The sequence below is a fragment of the Hoplias malabaricus genome, chromosome 9 (genome assembly GCF_029633855.1).
Source record: "Hoplias malabaricus isolate fHopMal1 chromosome 9, fHopMal1.hap1, whole genome shotgun sequence".
Taxonomy (NCBI): Eukaryota; Metazoa; Chordata; class Actinopteri; order Characiformes; family Erythrinidae; genus Hoplias; species Hoplias malabaricus.
In genome coordinates, this window is record NC_089808.1 from 11,745,573 (window position 1) to 11,765,406 (window position 19,834).

At 40.2% G+C, this 19,834-nt stretch overlaps 2 protein-coding genes across 4 annotated transcripts in view; one reads left to right on the top strand and one right to left on the bottom strand.

Moving 5' to 3' along the window:
* Positions 1–1,242: 1,242 nt before the first annotated feature.
* LOC136706748 (E3 ubiquitin-protein ligase TRIM39-like) lies at positions 1,243–18,173 on the bottom strand. The gene is made up of 8 exons (XM_066680361.1): positions 18,017–18,173; positions 16,079–16,635; positions 15,875–15,970; positions 14,527–14,760; positions 13,795–13,942; positions 5,473–5,610; positions 3,751–3,780; positions 1,243–3,624 (listed from the first exon to the last, which is right to left on the bottom strand). Exons 2-8 carry the CDS (start codon positions 16,631–16,633, stop codon positions 3,083–3,085), a joined length of 1,743 nt encoding a protein of 580 aa, XP_066536458.1. The 5' UTR covers positions 16,634–16,635; positions 18,017–18,173; the 3' UTR covers positions 1,243–3,082.
* dnajb6b (DnaJ heat shock protein family (Hsp40) member B6b) overlaps positions 17,764–19,834 on the top strand; it is a 77,470-nt gene continuing 75,399 nt past the window's right edge. For 2 of the 3 annotated variants that reach the window (XM_066680365.1, XM_066680363.1), the window contains exon 1: positions 18,137–18,179. The gene's annotated coding sequence lies outside the window, so the exon portion shown is untranslated. Of the gene's footprint in view, positions 17,816–18,059; positions 18,180–19,834 lie in introns of those variants that run through there. The other variant, XM_066680364.1, reaches the window with a different exon arrangement.

The following is a 19,834-nucleotide window of genomic DNA, read 5'->3' on the forward strand; positions in this document are numbered from 1 at the left end:
GAAAGACTAGCGATGTGTCCAAAATGGCTTCCTATTAACTATTCTCTGTATTTCTCACTATATAGTTCAAGTATTATAGGGAAATTAATTAATGAGAGTACTGAATGATTTTGGACACTGCCTCGTGGTTCTTTAACCAAAGCAATGCACTGCTATCCACTCGTGTCAGCTGGTGTACATGGGCTGTGCTCTTTTGTGGTGCATTGTGGGATTGTTTGAGTGTACTAAACAAACAGATCCCCAAATAGTGCGTTAGGCAGTAAATAGGGCACCGTTGTAGGACACAGTGCTTAGATTTCATCTATTGGTTAAACCTAACAGATGCTGCTTTCAAGTACAAGTCGGGTGGTAGCTTCCACTGAGATACAACTCGTTCTCCCGACTTGGTCGTGTGGTTTGTGTGGGAAGTTAGTGTGGTTTCGTGTATCAAATTCCAATGTATCCGACTTCACCTTCCGACCTCAGAGGGTGTCCATGTGGTTCCTCTTGGTGTGAAACTTATTTTTTCCAATAAAACTGACACCACTTGCATGCAGCATGAGAATGGGAAAAGGGTTTTGGAGAATGATTTTTTTAAATCTTAATACAAATAAATTATCGGTTTACTAGCACACTCAAACCCTGTCCACACGGATCCATACATTTTTAAAAACAGAATTTTGTCTGCATTTTGGCCTTAATCCTGTTCACATAAAAACAGCGTTGAAAACTAAGGTATTCACAAACACTCTCCAAGGTCAACATTTTTGAAAATTCCACTGTTCTCATGTGGATGAGAAAAAAAAATGCTATTTTGGAAATGCGTAGTGGAAATAGTATGCACATGTTGCGGTGGCATAAATACTACATAGCGGAGTCAATGATAATTAATTATTATTTTATTAATAATTAATTATTTAATTCATTTTGGTAAACTCCATGTTTGGGAGTCATTAAATAATATGTAGTGTCTTTACCTGTCCAATTTTTAGCTTAGACAAGTTGGTCATCATGTTAGATGACTTTACATATTATATAGCAGAATTAGCTAGAATTAATTATTATTAATGAATTATGCTCACTGACCCGCTGTAGGTTCTTGGCTCTGAAATTGAATCTGAACTAAAAGGAATAATTCCGTACAAGAAAAGTGCACAAACAAATAACCAAGGATTGGTTTTATCACACAACTGGTTTATTAATAATAATATCAAATAATGAATATTGATCATACATTCATATAATGGAATTACGTATGGATTACGAATGGAAGTCCATGCAGGTCTCGCCTGGCCCTCATCTCAGAAAGTCACTCTGAGGGTGCGTGTGGCTGTCTTCTCTGTCACTGGTCCAGAAGCTTTGTCATCACTTTGAGAGTCAGAGGTCTGAGGTCTCCTACAATGCTCTGGCTGTGGCGTTGAATTTTGCTGAGTTAAACTATAGCTTTTCTTAACCTATAGTTTTCTACAAGCAATAAAATTAAGATAGAACCTCTGTTCTATCTGGATCACACTTGAGGGGCCGAAGACAGTTTAAGAAAGCCATGAGAGTCTGACACTTGCAGAGTCATTTCAAAACCCGAGTCATTTTCCTCTTCAGCCTTGAAAAGTGTAAAGTGAAGTGAAGGTGTGTGAAAAGAGGAGGCGAAGTGGGGAAAGAAGCCCTTTTCATTTGGCGCCACTGGGCTTTTTTTTAACTAGAATTTAGAAAACCCACCTTGAAGACCTGATTGGAGCCTCTCTTGCTCCTGATTGGCTGCTACCTGTACCTTGGTAGTGACATCACATAAAATGTATTATCCTTGACAAGACAAAGACTTGAAGACCATCCCTTTTTGAATGAATGTCCCTGGATCCTGAATCATACTTTTGCAATATAAAAGATTATATGTTAACACAAAGTAATATCATAAAGAAAACCGTGTTTTACATAATTATTAACCAAATACACACATAGTATGTGGCTACATTGGTTCTACATAAGTTCATATAAAAAAGAAGTGACTTTAAACACATGTAAATTAATCCCACCCATTTTTATTGTCCAAATGGAATTCATTTCACACAGTGGTACACATATGTAACTTCAAACCAGTTTTTAATTAAGCAGTTTTTACACAGAGCATAAACTGATCCATGGGAGTCCAAAAGATTCTTCTCTTGACCATGTGTGGCCTTGGGTCATAAAAAAAGGGTCCCTATAGAGTGTTTTTTATGACTCTGCTCTGTGTTATCTCAAATTCCATATGCTGATGCAAGCAGGGGATGTCTCTGAGAGCCAGCTAAAGTCTGGGTGTCAAATCTCAGAAAGCCAAATTTCTTATTAGATATTAATACACATCCATCATATCACACTACAGATGCTAACATCAAACAGTGTGCATGCCTCTAGCTGAAATACAAATAACTCCTCTCTCCCTATAGGTTGAATTACATAACTCATTAAACTACCACTTGTACATGCAGTTAGTACAAGATTTCAGATTCCCACAGATTCCCAAAGATTTAGATTCAGTAATTCCATGACTTCGAGTGATTTGGGATTGACAACTCTGTTTCTCTTATTCTTAGTGGTGTTTTGACATCTCTCTTTAAGAGGTACTTTACTGGAGTGACATGTTTGTCTGAGTTTGCCAGTTTGTTTTCAATGGGCAGTTTTCAAGATGCTTAAAAATAGGCTGACACATTTGTGGGCAGAAAACAAACCCTATGCTAAGTCAGATGTTGCCCTAAGCCTAGACACAACCACAGGTTACACTTCTATATGTGATAATTTAATGAGTTTAACCTGGCCACACTGTCAGTTCATTTATTCATTCATTGTCTGTAATCGCTTATCCAGTCCAGGGCCGCAAGGTGGGAACACACACTGGAGGGTAAGCCAGTTCTTCACAGGACGACACACAAACATTCACTCATACACTCACACCTATGGACACTTTTGTGTCGCCAATGCACCTACCAATGTGTGTTTTTGGACCATGGGAGGAAACAGGAGCACCCAGAGAAAATCGCAACAACCCCAAGACCCTGAAGCTCTGTAACATCATCATTCGCTGTTGTGACACTGTCCTGCCCATGTGTGTTATGTGCTGTATCATATATCACTTGTCTATTGTGACAGGACAGATGGCTATTGGTTTTGAGCTTTCCTCTTTGTTGCAAGGGAAGAAGAATGTATGGAGATTCTCAGTAAAAGACTGACCAGTGTAAGAGTAGATATGAGACTTGGCCTCAACATCATAGAAGGAGACCACACCCTCTTCATAATCCACAAACACCCCCACCTTCTGCAGAGCCTGCTTCAATGAGAGACGGATGCTGGGATTGTCCAGAGCCAGGTACTCTGTCTCATTCCTCAGAAGCAATGTCCAATATCCCTGCTCTGGACTGATTGAAATCATCCCCTTCCTTTTAATAGATCCTCTGACCACCCCTAAACTCCACATCGTTTTCCCTGTGACTTGCACCTCATAGTAAAACCTCCCTGAGGAGAAACTTTCTTTTCCCAGCACACAGGCAGACGTGTCAAATCTCTCTGGGTTATTTGGAACATTTTGCCTTGTATAACCGTGCCACACTTGCTTACCATCTGCAGACAGGATTAGTTTAGGGTAAGCTGTGTTAGGGTCCAGAGTCACATTCACTGTATACAAAGAGAAAATAAACATGTAGGAATAAATCTGCATAGTACTTTTAGTCCTTTTCATAATAAGCTATATTTCAGAAGACCTTCCAAGAATATATTGTGTAAGTAATAAATAGTGTTTACCTGCATATTTTGTATGCTGTTCTCCCAAAACTGTTGGAAAGAAGGAGCAAAATAATATGACTGTTCAGTATTCAAGACTTTAATAATTTGTACTTGCATACCATTTTTCAGGAACCCAAAGATAGGCAAGGCAAGTAAGGCAAGTTTATTTAGAGAGCACCTTTCATACAGAAGCAATTCAAAGTGCTTTACAGAAAAAAAGAAACAGTTAAATTATTAAAAGCCAGAATAAAATCATAAATGTCCAATAAAAAAAATTACATAAAAAGAGTAAAATGATTAAATGATTAAAAATGATTAAAAAACTTTAAAAAAATAAATAAAAGAAAAGAAATGCCATTACAGAAAAGTGCAGAATATTTTAAACTGAGCTGTAAACCTGCTCAAACAGGAATGTTTTAAGTCTTGATATAAAAGTCTCTAAAGTCTGGGCTCTTCTAATATTCTCAGTCGGCTGGTTCCATTTAAGAGCGGCGCCGGAGCTAAACACTGCCTCTACATGTTTAGTTTTCACCTGAGGCAGGACTAACTGACTAGTTCCTAAAGATCTGAGAGCTCTGCTCGGTTCATATCTCTGTAGCAGATCTGATAAATACACTGGTCCTACCCCTTTTAGACATTTATAGACCAGAAATAACACCTTAAAGTCTATTCTGTAATAGACTGGTGTCCAGTGTAATGATTTGAGAATGGGGGTGATGTGATCTCTTCTTTTGCTTCGAGGGAGAACTCTGGCAGCTGCATTTTGAATCAGCTGAAGCTGTTTAATGGTCTTTTTGGAAGCCCAGTTAAGAGACCATTACAGTAATCAATCCTGCTAGAAATAAAGGCATGGGTAAGTTTCTCCAGGTCTGGTTTTGTCAGAAAATCTCTAACCTTACTTATGTTCTTAAGATGGAAAATGCTGATCTAGTAATCACTTTAATGTGAGACTAAAACTGAGATCTGAGTCCATTAATACACCAAGGTTGCGAGCCAGTTCTTTAGACTTGAGGGCTCTCGAGTCCAGATACGTAGCCAATCTTTGTCTCTCATTGCTGTTCCCAAATAGTATAATCTCAGTTTTATCTTTATTCAGCTGCAGAAAGTTGTGTCCCATCCAGTTTGTGATGTGTTCAAGGCACTTGCTTAATGAGTTAACTGGACCAGAGACATTGGGGACAGTATCATCTGCATAGTTGTGATAGGACAGCCCATAGTCTTGTAGAATCTGGCCACGAGGAAGCATGTATAAATTAAATAAAAGTGGACCAAGAATAGAGCCCTGGGGGACACCCCAGGTCACTGGCATGTTCTCTGAAATATTATTTTCTATTTCTACAAAGTAGTTCCTGCCTTCCAGGTAAGAAACTAACCACTTCAGGACTGTTCTTGAGAGTCCAACACAGTTTGCGAGTCTATCTATAAGAATCTTGTGTATGTGCACTATGTGTATTTTGGAGGAGGGTAGGAAACACCGGCTCCACACTTCCCCTCACTCTTAATTTCAAGGCCATGCTGTAAAATTGACTTACAATTTGCAACTGTAGGGGGAGCCCAGGAGCAAAAATACAAAACACTGTGTGTCTGGGTATAGGCTCCACTGCGACTCTGAACTGGATAAGCGGTTACGGGTATCTATAGCCACTACAATCTACAGTATGCCACAGTTGATCTGTGAACGTGATAATATCAAATTTATATAATTTCACCAAACATAAAACAATAGACAAAATTACCCACCTTCAGGTATAGCTATAGCTACAGTCTTGGCAGGCGTTCCAAATTTAATATTAGCAGTGGTAGATGACGATGATGATGTGGTGGTACATGATGGGGAGACCTTCCTAGGTTTTGTACTGTGCAATGTTGATTTTGACACTAGAAAGAAAATCAAAGCTCTATTTTATAAAATAACTAAAATAAATAAATAAATAAATAAAATAAAATAATAATATGGCAAACTCAACATTTTTTTGACTTTTCTGCAAATTTCTTGTTCAGTATCATAAAAGACGAAACAGGATTCCTATACAGATATTTATAGGTATTGCAAGAGATGTTTTTCTTCAAATTACCAAGCTGAAGTTATTGAAATCTGATTATTTTTGCCTTAATGTGACACAAATTAGATATTTTTTTCAGGTCTTTGTGGACATGTTAAGTCAGATTTTGTCAAATCAAATTTTAATCACTTATATATGCAGTCCTAGATTGGATACATATCCGATTCGAAGGTATGTCACATAAATGTGAATGGTCAGATAGGATTTCATGCAACTTTTGTCTGTATGCATGTATCAAGAGCTTTTACATTAGCCAGCACCAGCAGCAGGGCCAAGCATAGAGAGGCTCAACTTGTGCCCCAAATAGTGCCATACTCCCTAAATAGTACTTCACAGATTATAAAAACTACTACACAGACAGAGCACTACAGTCTGCAACACAACACACTAGTTCAACTGAAAGTTGTGAGGCTTAAACCCAAATATGCATGGCTTTGTAACTCAATATACCATGCACTTCATGTGTCCAAAAACTGTTATTTTATGAACTACACCGTGTAGTACATAGGGTGTAGAGTAGCATTTGGGATTCATCTGATTTATGGCATAGCAGCAAAGGTAAAACTATTACATAGTGTTCCGTTAAAGACTGGTACAGACCACTTACATATGAACCATCAAATGTAATCTGAGCAAAAATTGGAATATGTGAATGAGGCTTGTAAAGTGAATGTAGTTAATTACAAACCGGATTCCAAAAAAGTTGGGACACTAAACAAATTGTGAATAAAAACTGAATGCAATGATGTGGAGATGGCAAATGTCAATATTTTATTCGTAATAGAACATAGACGACAGATCAAAAGTTTAATCTGAGTAAATGTAACATTTTAAAGGAAAAATATGTTGATTCAAAATTTCACAGTGTCAACAAATCCCAAAAAAGTTGGGACAAGTAGCAATAAGTGGCTGGAAAAAGGAAATTGAGCATATAACGAACAGCTGGAAGACCAATTAACACTAATTAGGTCAATTGACAACATGATTGGGTATAAAAAAGAACTTCTCAGAGTGTCAGTGTCTCTCTGAAGCCAAGATGGTAAGAGGATCACCAATTCCACCATTGTTGCGCAGAAAGATAGTGCAGCAATACCAGAATGGTGTTACCCAGCGTAAAATAGCAAAGACTTTTAAGTTGTCATCATCAACCGTGCATAACATCATCAAAAGATTCAGAGAATCTGGAACAATTGCTGTGCGTAAGGGTGGAGGCCATAAAACTCTACTGGATGCTCGTGATCTTCGGGCCCTTAAACTGCACTGTCACTGCACCTCAAACAGAAATGCCACTGTCAAGAAAATAACAGAATGGGCTCAGGAATACTTCCAGAAAGCATTGTCAGAGAACACAATCCACCGTTCCATCCGCCGTTGCCAGCTGAAACTCTACAGTTGTCACGCCTGTAGCAGCGGACGTCTCGCTTCCTCCCTCTGATCAGGACACTGCAATACTTGACTCTGGGAGAGACTTAGAGAACTTCAACTCCCAGGATTCAGCTGATGGTCACCTGACATCAACAGCCAATAGAACTCCTCTCACACGATCCAAGTCACCTGAGTTCTGATTCACAGCTGTTTCGTTTTTACCTTAATCACTCACTCACCATATAAACCCGGACTCTTTCCTTCACTCTTTGCGAAGTATTGCTAACTCATGTTACGTACCGAGCGACCTTTATCTCTGAAAGCCTACCCGTGTATGACCCTTGTTTACGTTTCTCTGGACTCTGTGTTTTGGATTACGGACTGCTACTATTTATTACTTCGTGTGTCTGACCCTAGCCTGTCCCTCACTATTCTTTGGATTACCCCTTTTGTTGTAATTGTCTTCTCTCTACGGTGTGCTTTGCACATCCTGAAAGTAAAGCTCTTTTTGTTAAACACCCGCGAGCGTCTCAGTTGTTTACCAAGCCTGACAGAATACTTCGCCTTTAAAATGCAGACGGCGGGTTCTGGTGATTTAACAACTGCGATCGGAAACCAAGGTCAGTTGTTAGGAGAACATCACTCCATATTGCAGCAATTGTCTGAGTCGGTCACTCTATTAAGACAACAGCAGAGCCAGCAACAAGAGCAGATGGCAGTGATTTCTGAACATTTAAAAAATCTCGTTCCCCAGCGACCTTTTGCGCCTCTGCTCGAGCCTCCGTCAACCCCGAGTGAAGTTTCACCTGTTTCTGTTCCATCATCTCCTTATAGCGTGAGTAAGCCGGAGAAATATGACGGTTGTATGGACAAATGTCGTGGATTTTTGTTGCAATGCTCATTATATTTCAATAGCTCCCCTCCATGCTCTGATTTCGCTCGGATATCATTTCTAATATCGCGCTTAACTGGTAAAGCTCTCGATTGGGCTACGGCCGTGTGGCCTAACATACAGAGCATTTCCTATGATCGTTTTGAAAAGGACTTTAAGACTGTTTTTGATCGTCCTAATGAGGGGAGGTCTAATGGAGAAATAATCGCAAAGATTCGTCAAGGCAGTAGATCGGTGGCCGACTATGTTTTAGAATTCCGTATCCTCGCTGCTGGTAGCGGCTGGAATGAACCAGCATTAATAATTGTTTTTCGGAACGGACTTAACGGGGATATTCAGTCGGAATTAGCCTGTCGGGATGAGAATCTCTCATTGGAAGGATTATTTGACCTGGCTATTCGTTTGGACCATCTTTTAAGTGCTCGTAGAAGTCGCAATAGTGGAAAGACATCCCAGGTTACCCACATTCCTAACTCACGGCAACAACACCACAGAGTAACTACTACACCTGGTTCTTACAATAACCAAGCATCCGAGTATCCTACTCCCATGCAGTGTGATTCGTCACGGCTTACACCAGAAGAGAGGATTCACCGTCAAGACAACGGGTTATGCATGTATTGTGGCGCAGCTGATCACATACTTCGTCAGTGTTCAGCTCGTCCACGCAAATATCAAGCACCTCTTTCTGGAAAGCACCCGACAACTCCGCAGAGAAAATTGGTGAGTACCGTCACAAAAGGACTCATTTCGAGATCATTCACTATTCCTGTGGACATTCACTGCTCTCAGGCTTGTTCTTCTATATTTCCAGCGTTGATTGATTCGGGAGCAGAGGGAAATTTCATCACTGCGGCAGTGGTAGAGGACTTGAAGATACCTGTTATTTCCATGGAGCAATCTCTACAAGTATCAACTATAGATGGAGACCCTCTAGGAACTGGTTTGGTGTCACAAATGACTGTTCCTGTACTGTTAGAGACAAGTGCTTTGCATAAAGAAAAGATCAGTTTTTTTGTTATAGACTCATCAGACTACCCTGTAATTTTGGGCTTACCTTGGCTAATGAGACACAATCCTGTTATCTCTTGGTCCGAAAGGGAGATTTTGTCTTGGTCTCTGCACTGTTTTAAGCATTGTCTGTCTAGACCCCATATCAACATTCATTCCACTTCGATTGAGAGCCCTGAGACTAGTATCCGGTGTGATATTCCTCATGAATATAGAGACATTAGTGAAGTCTTCAGCAAACTCAAGGCCATTTCACTTCCTCCACATCGTTCATACAATTGTGCTATAGACATCATTGAGGGAGCTGATCTTCCTAAAGCTCGGATTTATCCACTTACACAAAAGGAAAATCAAGCTATGGAGGAGTACATAAAGGAAGCCTTACAACAGGGTTTTATTCGTCCCTCTACTTCCCCAGTATCGGCAGGATTTTTCTTTGTAGAAAAAAAAGATGGGGGTTTGAGACCTTGCATTGATTATAGAGGCTTAAACCAAATAACTAAGAAATTCACATACCCTTTACCCTTAGTGCCTGAAGCGTTGGAACAGATTAGAGGTGCAAATGTCTTTACTAAACTTGACCTCCGTAGCGCTTATAATCTAATAAGAATTAAGGAGGGGGATGAATGGAAGACAGCTTTTTCGACTAGCAATGGACATTATGAATATCTAGTAATGCCGTTTGGTCTGGCAATCGCGCCTTCGGTCTTTCAATTGTTTATCAATGATGTTCTGAGAGAGATGCTGGGAAAGTTTGTAATCGCATATTTAGATGATATATTAATTTATTCACCCGACATTAAGACACATGTTCAACAGGTTCGTCAAGTCCTCAATAGATTACTAGAGAACCAGTTGTACGTAAAAAGAGAAAAATGTGAATTCCATGTACCCAGAATATCGTTTCTAGGATATATAATAAGTAATCAAGGGGTAGTCATGGATGACAATAAGGTGGACGCTGTTATTAACTGGCCAGTTCCCACTACCATAAAGGGTCTACAAAGTTTTTTGGGGTTCGCTAACTTTTACCGCCGTTTTATTAGAGATTATAGCACAATTGCGGCTCCTCTGACCTCCTTACTTAAAGGGTCCCCTAGAAAGCTCCAATGGAACAGTTCTGCTGTCACTGCTTTCCAGAAGCTTAAAGAGGCTTTTACCACAGCACCCATACTTCATCATCCAAATCCGAAGATACCTTTCGTGGTGGAAGTAGATGCTTCAGATGTCGGGATTGGAGCAGTTCTATCCCAACGTTCAGAAGGTGATAATAAACTTCATCCCGTAGCATTTTATTCTCATAAATTAACGTCGACGGAGAGAAACTACGGTATAGGGGACAGGGAATTATTAGCCATTAAATTGGCTCTCGAGGAATGGCGTCATTGGTTGGAGGGGTCACTACATCCCTTCCTAGTTTTAACGGATCATAAGAACCTAGAATACGTACGTAATGCAAAAAGACTCAATCCTCGTCAGGCTCGTTGGTCTCTTTTTTTTTCACGTTTTCAATTTACCATTACTTACCGCCCGGGTTCTCGTAATACCAAAGCTGATACTCTATCTAGACAATTTGTCATGGAGGAGGACTTGGAGAAACAGACAGAAGAAATACTGTCACCCGGGGTGGTAGTAGCGGCAGTTAGATGGGAGATTGATGAGAAAATTGATAAGGCATTAGAAACCACGAATATTCCTCCTCAGTGCCCTGTCGACAAGAAATACGTCCCTAGGGAATTCCGAGATTATTTAATCACTTGGGCTCATTCTTCAATTTCCTCTGGTCATCCAGGAGAGAAACGTACTCAGGAACTCGTAAAGGCTAGGTATTGGTGGGAGAACATGTCAGTTGATATTCACCGTGTTGTAGCCTCCTGTTCAGTTTGCGCACAATGCAAGACACCAAAGACTTTACCTGCCGGGAAGTTGCATCCATTACCTGTTCCTAACCGTCCATGGTCTCACATTGCAATTGACTTTATCACTGACTTACCCCCTTCACAACATTTCACCACTATATTAACAGTGGTAGATAGATTCTCTAGAGCGGTGAGGTTCATTCCATTTTCCCAGATTCCTACAGCCTTTGAAACTGCTGAAGTTTTGTTCAATTATGTGTTCAGAATGTTTGGAATTCCGGAAGACATTGTGTCAGACCGTGGTCCACAGTTTACTTCCCAGGTTTGGTCCGCATTTTTTGAACATTTGGGAGTAAATGTAAGCTTGACTTCTGGTTATCACCCTCAGTCTAATGGACAATGTGAAAGAGTTAACCAGGAATTGGGTAAATTTCTTAGGATATATTGTTACAAGAACCAGACAGAATGGGTTCGTTTCCTCCCTTGGGCCGAAATGGCACAAAATTCACTTGTAAACTCCACAACAGGTATTACACCATTTGAATGTGTGTTGGGTTATCAACCTCCGATCATGCCTTGGACAGCGGTGACTACTGAAGTTCCAGCTGTGGACAGCTGGATGAAAAAAAGTGAACAGGTATGGGAACTTACTCATCAACATATTGAAAGAGTTATAGGAAGGTATAAAGACTTTGCTGATCGTCACAGAAAAGAGACTCCAATTTATCAGCAGGGAGATCGGGTCTGGCTTTCTACAAGGGACTTCAGATCTGAAGGCGGTTGCAAAAAACTGACTTCTAAATATATTGGTCCGTTTAAGATTATTGAAAGAATCAATGAGGTTACATACAAGTTGGACTTACCTAAACAATATAAGGTTTCTAGATCTTTTCATGTGTCCCTTTTAAAGCCTGTGGTTCCAGGTCCGTTAGACGAAGAGATACCAGGTGAGACACCTCCGCCTCCGGTGTTCATGGATGGAGATCCGGTGTACCAGGTTCGTGGGTTGCTGGATTCCAGGAGGAGAAGTGGTCAACTGGAATACCTGGTAGACTGGGAGGGTTATGGTCCGGAGGAGAGGAGTTGGGTTCCTGCCAAGGATGTTCTGGATCCTGCATTAGTTTTAGAATTTCACCATCTCCACCCGGACAGACCAGCACCTCGTCTTAGAGGACGCCCTAGGTCTCAACCACTTGGCTCGGGCAGGGTGTTTACTGCTCGACGTTCTGGGAATCGTCGTGGGAGGACTTCTTCAGGTCAACGATCTCTTGACTTAGGTGGTTCAGGAGGCTTACCTCTTCGTTCCGGAGCGAGTCGTCCTGTTCGACCTCGTCCTTCAACTGCGCCGGACTCCTTGGGGGGGGGTACTGTCACGCCTGTAGCGGCGGACGTCTCGCTTCCTCCCTCTGATCAGGACACTGCAATACTTGACTCTGGGAGAGACTTAGAGAACTTCAACTCCCAGGATTCAGCTGATGGTCACCTGACATCAACAGCCAATAGAACTCCTCTCACACGATCCAAGTCACCTGAGTTCTGATTCACAGCTGTTTCGTTTTTACCTTAATCACTCACTCACCATATAAACCCGGACTCTTACCTTCACTCTTTGTGAAGTATTGCTAACTCATGTTACGTACCGAGCGACCTTTATCTCTGAAAGCCTACCCGTGTATGACCCTTGTTTACGTTTCTCTGGACTCTGTGTTTTGGATTACGGACTGCTACTATTTATTACTTCGTGTGTCTGACCCTAGCCTGTCCCTCACTATTCTTTGGATTACCCCTTTTGTTGTAATTGTCTTCTCTCTACGGTGTGCTTTGCACATCCTGAAAGTAAAGCTCTTTTTGTTAAACACCCGCGAGCGTCTCAGTTGTTTACCAAGCCTGACAACAGTGCAAAGAGGGAGCCATTTCTAAGCAAGCTCCACAAGCTCAGACGTTTGCACTGGGCCAAGGGTCTTTTTAAATGGAGTGTGGCAAAATGGAAGACTGTTCTGTGGTTAGATGAGTCACGATTTGAAGTTCTTTATGGAACACCGGGACGCCATGTCATCCGGACCTGAGAGGACAAGGATAACCCAAGTTGTTATCAACGCTCCGTTCAGAAGCCTGCATCACTGATGGTATGGGGTTGCATGAGTGCTTGTGGCATGGGTAGCTTGCATGTCTGGAAAGGCACCATTAATGCAGAGAACTATGTTCAGGTTCTAGAACAACATATGCTCCCATCTAGACGTCATCTCTTTCAGGGAAGACCCTGCATTTTTCAACAAGATAATGCCAGACCACATTCTGTAGCAATCACAACATCATGGCTACGTAGGAGAAGGATCCGGGTACTGAAATGGCCAGCCTGCACTCTAGATTTTTCGCCTATAGAGAACATTTGGCACATCATAAAGAGGAAGGTGCGACAAAGAAGGCCCAAGACGATTGAACAGTTAGAGGCCTGTATTAGACATGAATGGCAGAGCATTCCTATTTCTAAACTTGAGAAACTGGTCTCCTCTGTCCCCAGACGTCTGTTGAGTGTTGTAAGAAGAGGGGGGGGGGGTGCCACACAGTGTAAAAAAATGGCCTTGTCCCAACTTTTTTGGGATTTGTTGACGCCATGAAATTTTGAAACAACATATTTTTCCCTTAAAATGATAAATTATCTCAGTTTAAACTTTTGACCTGTGATTTGTGTTCTATTCTGAATAAAATATTAGATGTTGGCACCTCCACATCATTGCATTCAGTTTTTATTCACAATTTGTTTAGTGTCCCAACTTTTTTGGAATCCGGTTTGTACCTGCATCAAAATGGATCTGAACAAGTGCGGGAAATTAGAAAAGCCGTCATCATCAGATGATACCCCCTGACTTACCCGTCTTAGCTAATTTTTTCAACTCTTTATTGATTGATTCCTGAAGCTGTGACAGGGCTATTCTCAGAGTCTTGGTGCTCAGCTGAGTGTCAATTCTGGCTTGAGTCCAGTTCTTGGTGTCTAGAGGACTGCAGATGGATGGGTAAATCTACAGTAAAGCAGGAAAGAGGAGAAATTCCCCCAGTATGTTGATTACTGTTTTTTTTTTTGTTTTTGTTTTTTTAATTCTGAAATGTAAAAGACCTCTGTCATAAATGTCTGACTTACTAATTACCTAATCAAAGACATAACACTTTATTAAAAACTTCACATGAACAGGTTCTATTCTTCATTAAAAAAAGATATAAATAATATGCACAGCGCTCATTCCATTTCTGCACATTCCATTTGCTGAGGTGGATTCCATTCCTTTTAAAACTTTGTGAACTTTGCCTTTATGTTCAAACCAAAGCTTGTGCATTTTTCTAAATTGTCCTTATCTATGTTTCAAGGCCATTCTATGCTTCGCATACTCCCATCTGTGCAGTTATTGACTTGTGTCTTTCTTTGTGCAAAAAATGTCCGCTCATACCTGGGTTTTTTCCAGGAGTAGTTGGAGATATCACTGGTCTGTGCTAACAACAGCTTATGCTTTTAATTAGGGTATTTCATTTTAATAATTTTATGAACATTTTTAACCATTTGATACCATCAATATACTGCATTACAATCAAGAAACAGAAGGTATCTGACCCGTAGAAGGTGGAGGTGGTCTTCAGTGTGTGAGAGCTGCTCCAGCTCAATGTCTCTCTTCTTTAACTCAACGATTTCCTGCTCCAGCTCTTTAATAAAGTCTTCAGCCTGCCTCTCTGCTGCTCTCTGCTTCTCCTCCATCACGTTCAGAAGCTCAGCCTGGCTTCTCTCAATGCAGTGCACCAGAGATCTGAAGACTTCCAGGCTGTAAGCCTTACTTTTTTTATAGCTTTCCTGTGGGAAGCACAAAAACAGTCACTGACTGTGTCTGTAGATGATCACCATATGTCCAATGTTTTGATATCAATCCAATGAATTGATATAAAAGGTGGACCTTGAATTGTGCACATTTGTACAATCTCCACACTGGGACACTCTGCAGAAGCTGAATTTGAACAGGAAACCATCGTGCATAATGCCAAGTGTGGGTTATGGAGTATGAAACTGCAGTCTCCTGATGGAGCTCCATTCCTTACCTTTGGGATGAAATGGAGTTTAACGGTGACGTGCAGGATTTAGGTTAAAACGGATTGTGAGGATGGTTCCTCACTATTTGTTAGTTTTCTAGTCTGTTTGCATGCTGGGAACTGGTCTAATGTGCTTATGAATCTCTGGAGTCAGTAAGAGGGTCTTGGTCCAGTATACTAGGCCTTCTCTCACTCTCTCTCATCTTTTAAGGTGGAACAGTAGGTTTAAGGGGAAAAAAATACTGTTGTTTGTCCATGGCTGAAATTTAAATTGTCTTAAGTTTTATTCACTATTCACTTTACCACAGAACTTCATTTGTAACTCAAGTTGTTTAGTTTTGTAGCACTTTCAGTAGCGCAGTTAGCTGTCTCATGAATTTGGAGACATTCCACTTTCCAAATTCTAAATCGCAAAAATAATCAGTAATACCCACCGATGGAGCAGGAATAAAGCAATATCTTCATCTCACTTTGTGCTTTTCAATGGAGTTCTCTCCCATGTGTTTAAAGAATGCCAGATGCCTTTTCCCTGCCATGTCTAGGATACCGGACTGAGACAGTTTGAATTTTTACTCAGTTACTGACACTGGGGCTTCATAAACACATTAGACAGGCTTCATGAACTAACAAATGATGAGGAAATAGCCTCAGTTAAAATTGTGAATGCCACCTTTAATCCACTTGATCCAAATCCATGATCCAAAAGACAGTCCTCACTAATTCACATAAGTGTTTGAAAATATAATCAGAAGAAAATATTCACAGAAGCTGTTACTGTAGCTAATGGGAACACATTAATGCTGGATGAGCAGGTGTCCACAAACAATACAGTGTTCCTCTGACCATCTACAAACAAGTGACGGCTAATGAATCAGTGAAACCTTGTTGCCCTTGACAGAGTTCTGGATCTCCTGGATCTTCTTTTGCCTAAACTCTATCATCTTCTGAACATCTTCTTGCTTCTTTACAAGGTGTGTCTATAAAGAGACGTCTTCTGTGAGCTGTCACTGACCATGTATAAACACATAAATTAGAACAATATATATATATATTATTTTTTTTATGTAATATTTAACATTGCTCACCTGCCTCTCCCTACTCTCCTCCTCTATAGAAACTGTGCTGTCATTCCTGTGGTCCGTCTCATTGCAGAACTGGCACACACAGGTCTGGTGGTCTCTACAGAACTGCTCCAGAGGTTTCTCATGCTTTGGGCATATGTAGTCATCCAAGTTCTTTACAGGGTCAATTAGCTTATGCTTAATCAGTCTTGGTGCACTTTTGTGGTTTTCCAGGTGAGTCTCACAAAATGATGTCCCACAATCTAGGCAAGACTTCACAGCCTTCAGTTTCTGCCCAGAGCAAACATTACAGGGAACGATGGCGTTGCCTCCCCCTTTTTGCCACTGAAAATAATGCACCACTGATCTGAATGATGTATTTACTTTCAACTCTGGCTTTGTGTGAAATTTCTCCTTACAGATTGGGCAGCATTGGTCATCAGTATTTATCCAACATTTTCTGATGCAGACCAGGCAGAAATTGTGTCCACATGGAGTAGACACTGGATCTGTGAGCACATCCAGACAGATACAGCATTTAAACTGCTCCTCCAAACTGATGCCGATGAAAGTATCCATTACTAAATGAAGTAAACAGAAAAGTCCATTACACACTACTGTAGGTGAAACGTGGAAGCCTGTCCCTACCACTGGACTTTTATAAGTGTTTGCCACTCCTCTGAGGGGCTTCATCAGTTCACATGGGAACCTTCTTGGCATATGAACTTCTGGCAATTTATTTATGCCGTCCCTTATCAAGTATAAATTGGACATTTTTTTTACATTAAGAACAAGGGAAGAATAATATTTATTACTATAAATATACTAAGTTGTATTTACTTTTTGCAAGTGTAATTTGAGGGCGGCACGGTGGCGCAGCAGGTTGTGTCGCAGTCACACAGCTCCAGGGGCTGTGTGGAGTGTGGTGTGTTCTCTCTGTGTCCGCGTGGGTGCTCCGGGTGCTCTGGTTTCCTCCCACAGTCCAAAAACACACGTTGGTAGGTGGATTGGCGACTCAAAAGTATCCGTAGGTGTGAGTGTGTCTGTGTCTGTTTTGCCCTGTGAAGGACTGGCGCCCCCTCCAGGGTGTATTTCCGCCTTGCACCCAATGATTCCAACTGGAGTCAAGCTATCCGCACTTTGGAAACTGACGGTCAAGCCATCCGCGCTTCAAATCCGAATGCACGTATAGGCGCGTCATTACGGTTTTTCATTGCGGAGAACACCACATCCGCTTTGGGACAGATAGAGAGTCTGAAACCCGCGTTTGAGCAGCGATGTCTCTGTTACTAAATAAATGCACGCAATGCTAAAATGGACTAAATGGGCTAAAATTAACAAACCATTAGGAATATATTTCATTTTAAATCACTTTAAAGAGGCAAAACACGCTTTGATTTTATTATTTCATACATTTACGTATTTTTTTACTTTTCTATAAACACTTAACTGGCTTTGAATAGTAATCCTGGTGGACATGTAGAAATACAGATTACATTTTACTGTCATTAAACAGAGGGACCTAACTGTATAATATTCTCATGGATTTATACTGAATACCTACCAATATGGATTTCTCAAAAATTACCCAAAAAATTACCCAATTACCCAAAAAATTACCCAAAAAAATTATACGTGCATTCGGATTTGAAGTGCGGATAGCTTGACTCCAGTTGATTCCAGGTAGGCTCTGGACCCACCGCGACCCTGAACTGGTTAAGGGTTACAGATAATGAATGAATGAAAGTGTAATTTGCTAACGTAAGTTAAAACAGGATGCTAACAAAGTATGCAGAGAAACAGGTGGACTACAGTCTGTAATTGTAGAACTACAAAGCGCTCTTGTATGGTCAGTGAGCTGACACCTTGTGATAGAAAATAAGAGTTCCTATCCAGTCATTGCTCAGTGTGTAATATAATACAAAGTAGATTCATAGAATGTAAATTGTGATGTCTTCTTACCTGAACGAATCTTTCTTTCTCTCAATGGCTCTTCCTTGTTTAGAGCAAATACCACACAAATCTGGAGTTCAGTTTCGTTATCGCTACATATGAAAGGCAAGGCGTGGTCTATGTTGCGTAGCGATGCTAACACTGTAAACACCTGCCCACCTGCAACAACCAGGTACAGATAACCTGTTATTTACATTTCATATGTAATATAAACTCGTGTCTAGGCGTGATACTTTGTTTTCTAGGGTCCGTGGGTTGGGTTCGTTTCCCAAACAAGAATATGACACACTGTTAGTGGTAAATACGACTTTGTCCGCCGTTCGGATGCACTTTTCTTGTGGGGATATAGGTATTTCCCCGTTTCCGACATCACTAGTAGGCAGCATTGGGTTGGTTCAAGTTCACACTGAAATGTTAATAATTGAACCAAAGTGAGTAAAATGCATTAATGAATAAATCTATTACAAAACTATTCATATGACATTATGTAATTTATATTAATTATGGAAGTCGGTCTCTGCTATATAAAGCAGCCACAGGCAGGTGACGTCAAAAACACTCATTACAGGGACACCTGTGAAGTGTGGGGTGTATTAGTCTGAATGTGAACACACAGTTCTCGTTGCTGTATTGGAATCAGGAAAAACTGACAAACATAAGAAATGAGCAACTTTTCACAAAGGCCACCTTGTTACGTTCATAAGAACGGGAACGGATTTCAAAAGAAAAGCCAAATGTCACTGACAGAAAATTAATGTAATAATTCAATGAATGAATATATAAATAAATAATACATAAATAAATGTATACATAAATAATACATAAATAAATCCATAAAATAACTTCTGTAATTTTTATTCTAAATGTTATTAAGAGAAATCATTCAGTTTGCATAAAACATTTTCACTTCATAATACCAGTACACCTGATTATGTCACTCACTTAACATCAAGTCATTCTGATGTGTCATTTAAAAATAAAGGCCCTGTGTAGGGCCCTATCTCTGTAACTTTAATTTGAAATTTAGATAATTATCAAAAGGAAACAGAACAATTGAAAAACACAAAGAAAATTTAATTTCATAATAATAGTACACCACTTGATTATCAAGTCATTCCGGTGTACCATTTCAGAATAGGACCACTGTAAACCATTACATTTCAGTTTTATTCACTCTGTATGTTGAGATTGTTACTGAAAAGAATCCACCTATTTGCACACACCACTTTCACTTCATAATGATAATACACCACCTGAAGGAGTCTCTCACTTAATACCTCACTACTCAAGCACACAATTCATATAAAAACTGTGATAATGAAATTGTTTAATTGTTTCTATCCACACTTCAAGTCCTCATTTAGACGTTAAAATTAGAGTCTGAAATGCCAACAGTAGATCCTATGACAAAAATGCTAATGTGTCTAACTGATTCTATCAGTCCTTTTCTTCTCCTTAAATTACACAGCACAGTGCTTTACTCCCCTGACATAGAGAGGAGGTAGGTTTCTGTGATTTTGGGTGTTGTAAACTCTCTCCTTAGATAAGTATATTCATCTTTCTCTTTCTACATTAGTGCTGTGCTCTGAAACGTTCTCTGTGCTTCTTCAAGATTCAAGGTGATTACAGATATCCATTGACAGTAAGACTATGGCTGTTTTTTTTTTTCTTTTTTTTTTAAGCCATGTCTGTAGCACTCACTGACATCATGGTAAGTGATGGAAAACAAACGCTATCTGAAGAAGTTACCTGGCAAATATCATTACTCCCATGAAAACATAAAACTAATTTGGTGGGTATTGCTTATAATTATGTTGCTTATGAGCA

Bases quoted from the DNA above. Each gene is read 5' to 3' on its own strand.
- LOC136706748 (XM_066680361.1), bottom strand. From the start codon at position 16,633: ATGGATACTTTCATCGGCATCAGTTTGGAGGAGCAGTTTAAATGCTGT. The intron at 3,781-5,472 runs GTGGGTAATTTT...TCTTTCCAACAG, and splicing joins AGCTATAGCTATACCTGAAG to TTTTGGGAGAACAGCATACA. The intron at 3,625-3,750 runs GTAAACACTATT...CTTTGTATACAG, and splicing joins ACAGCATACAAAATATGCAG to TGAATGTGACTCTGGACCCT.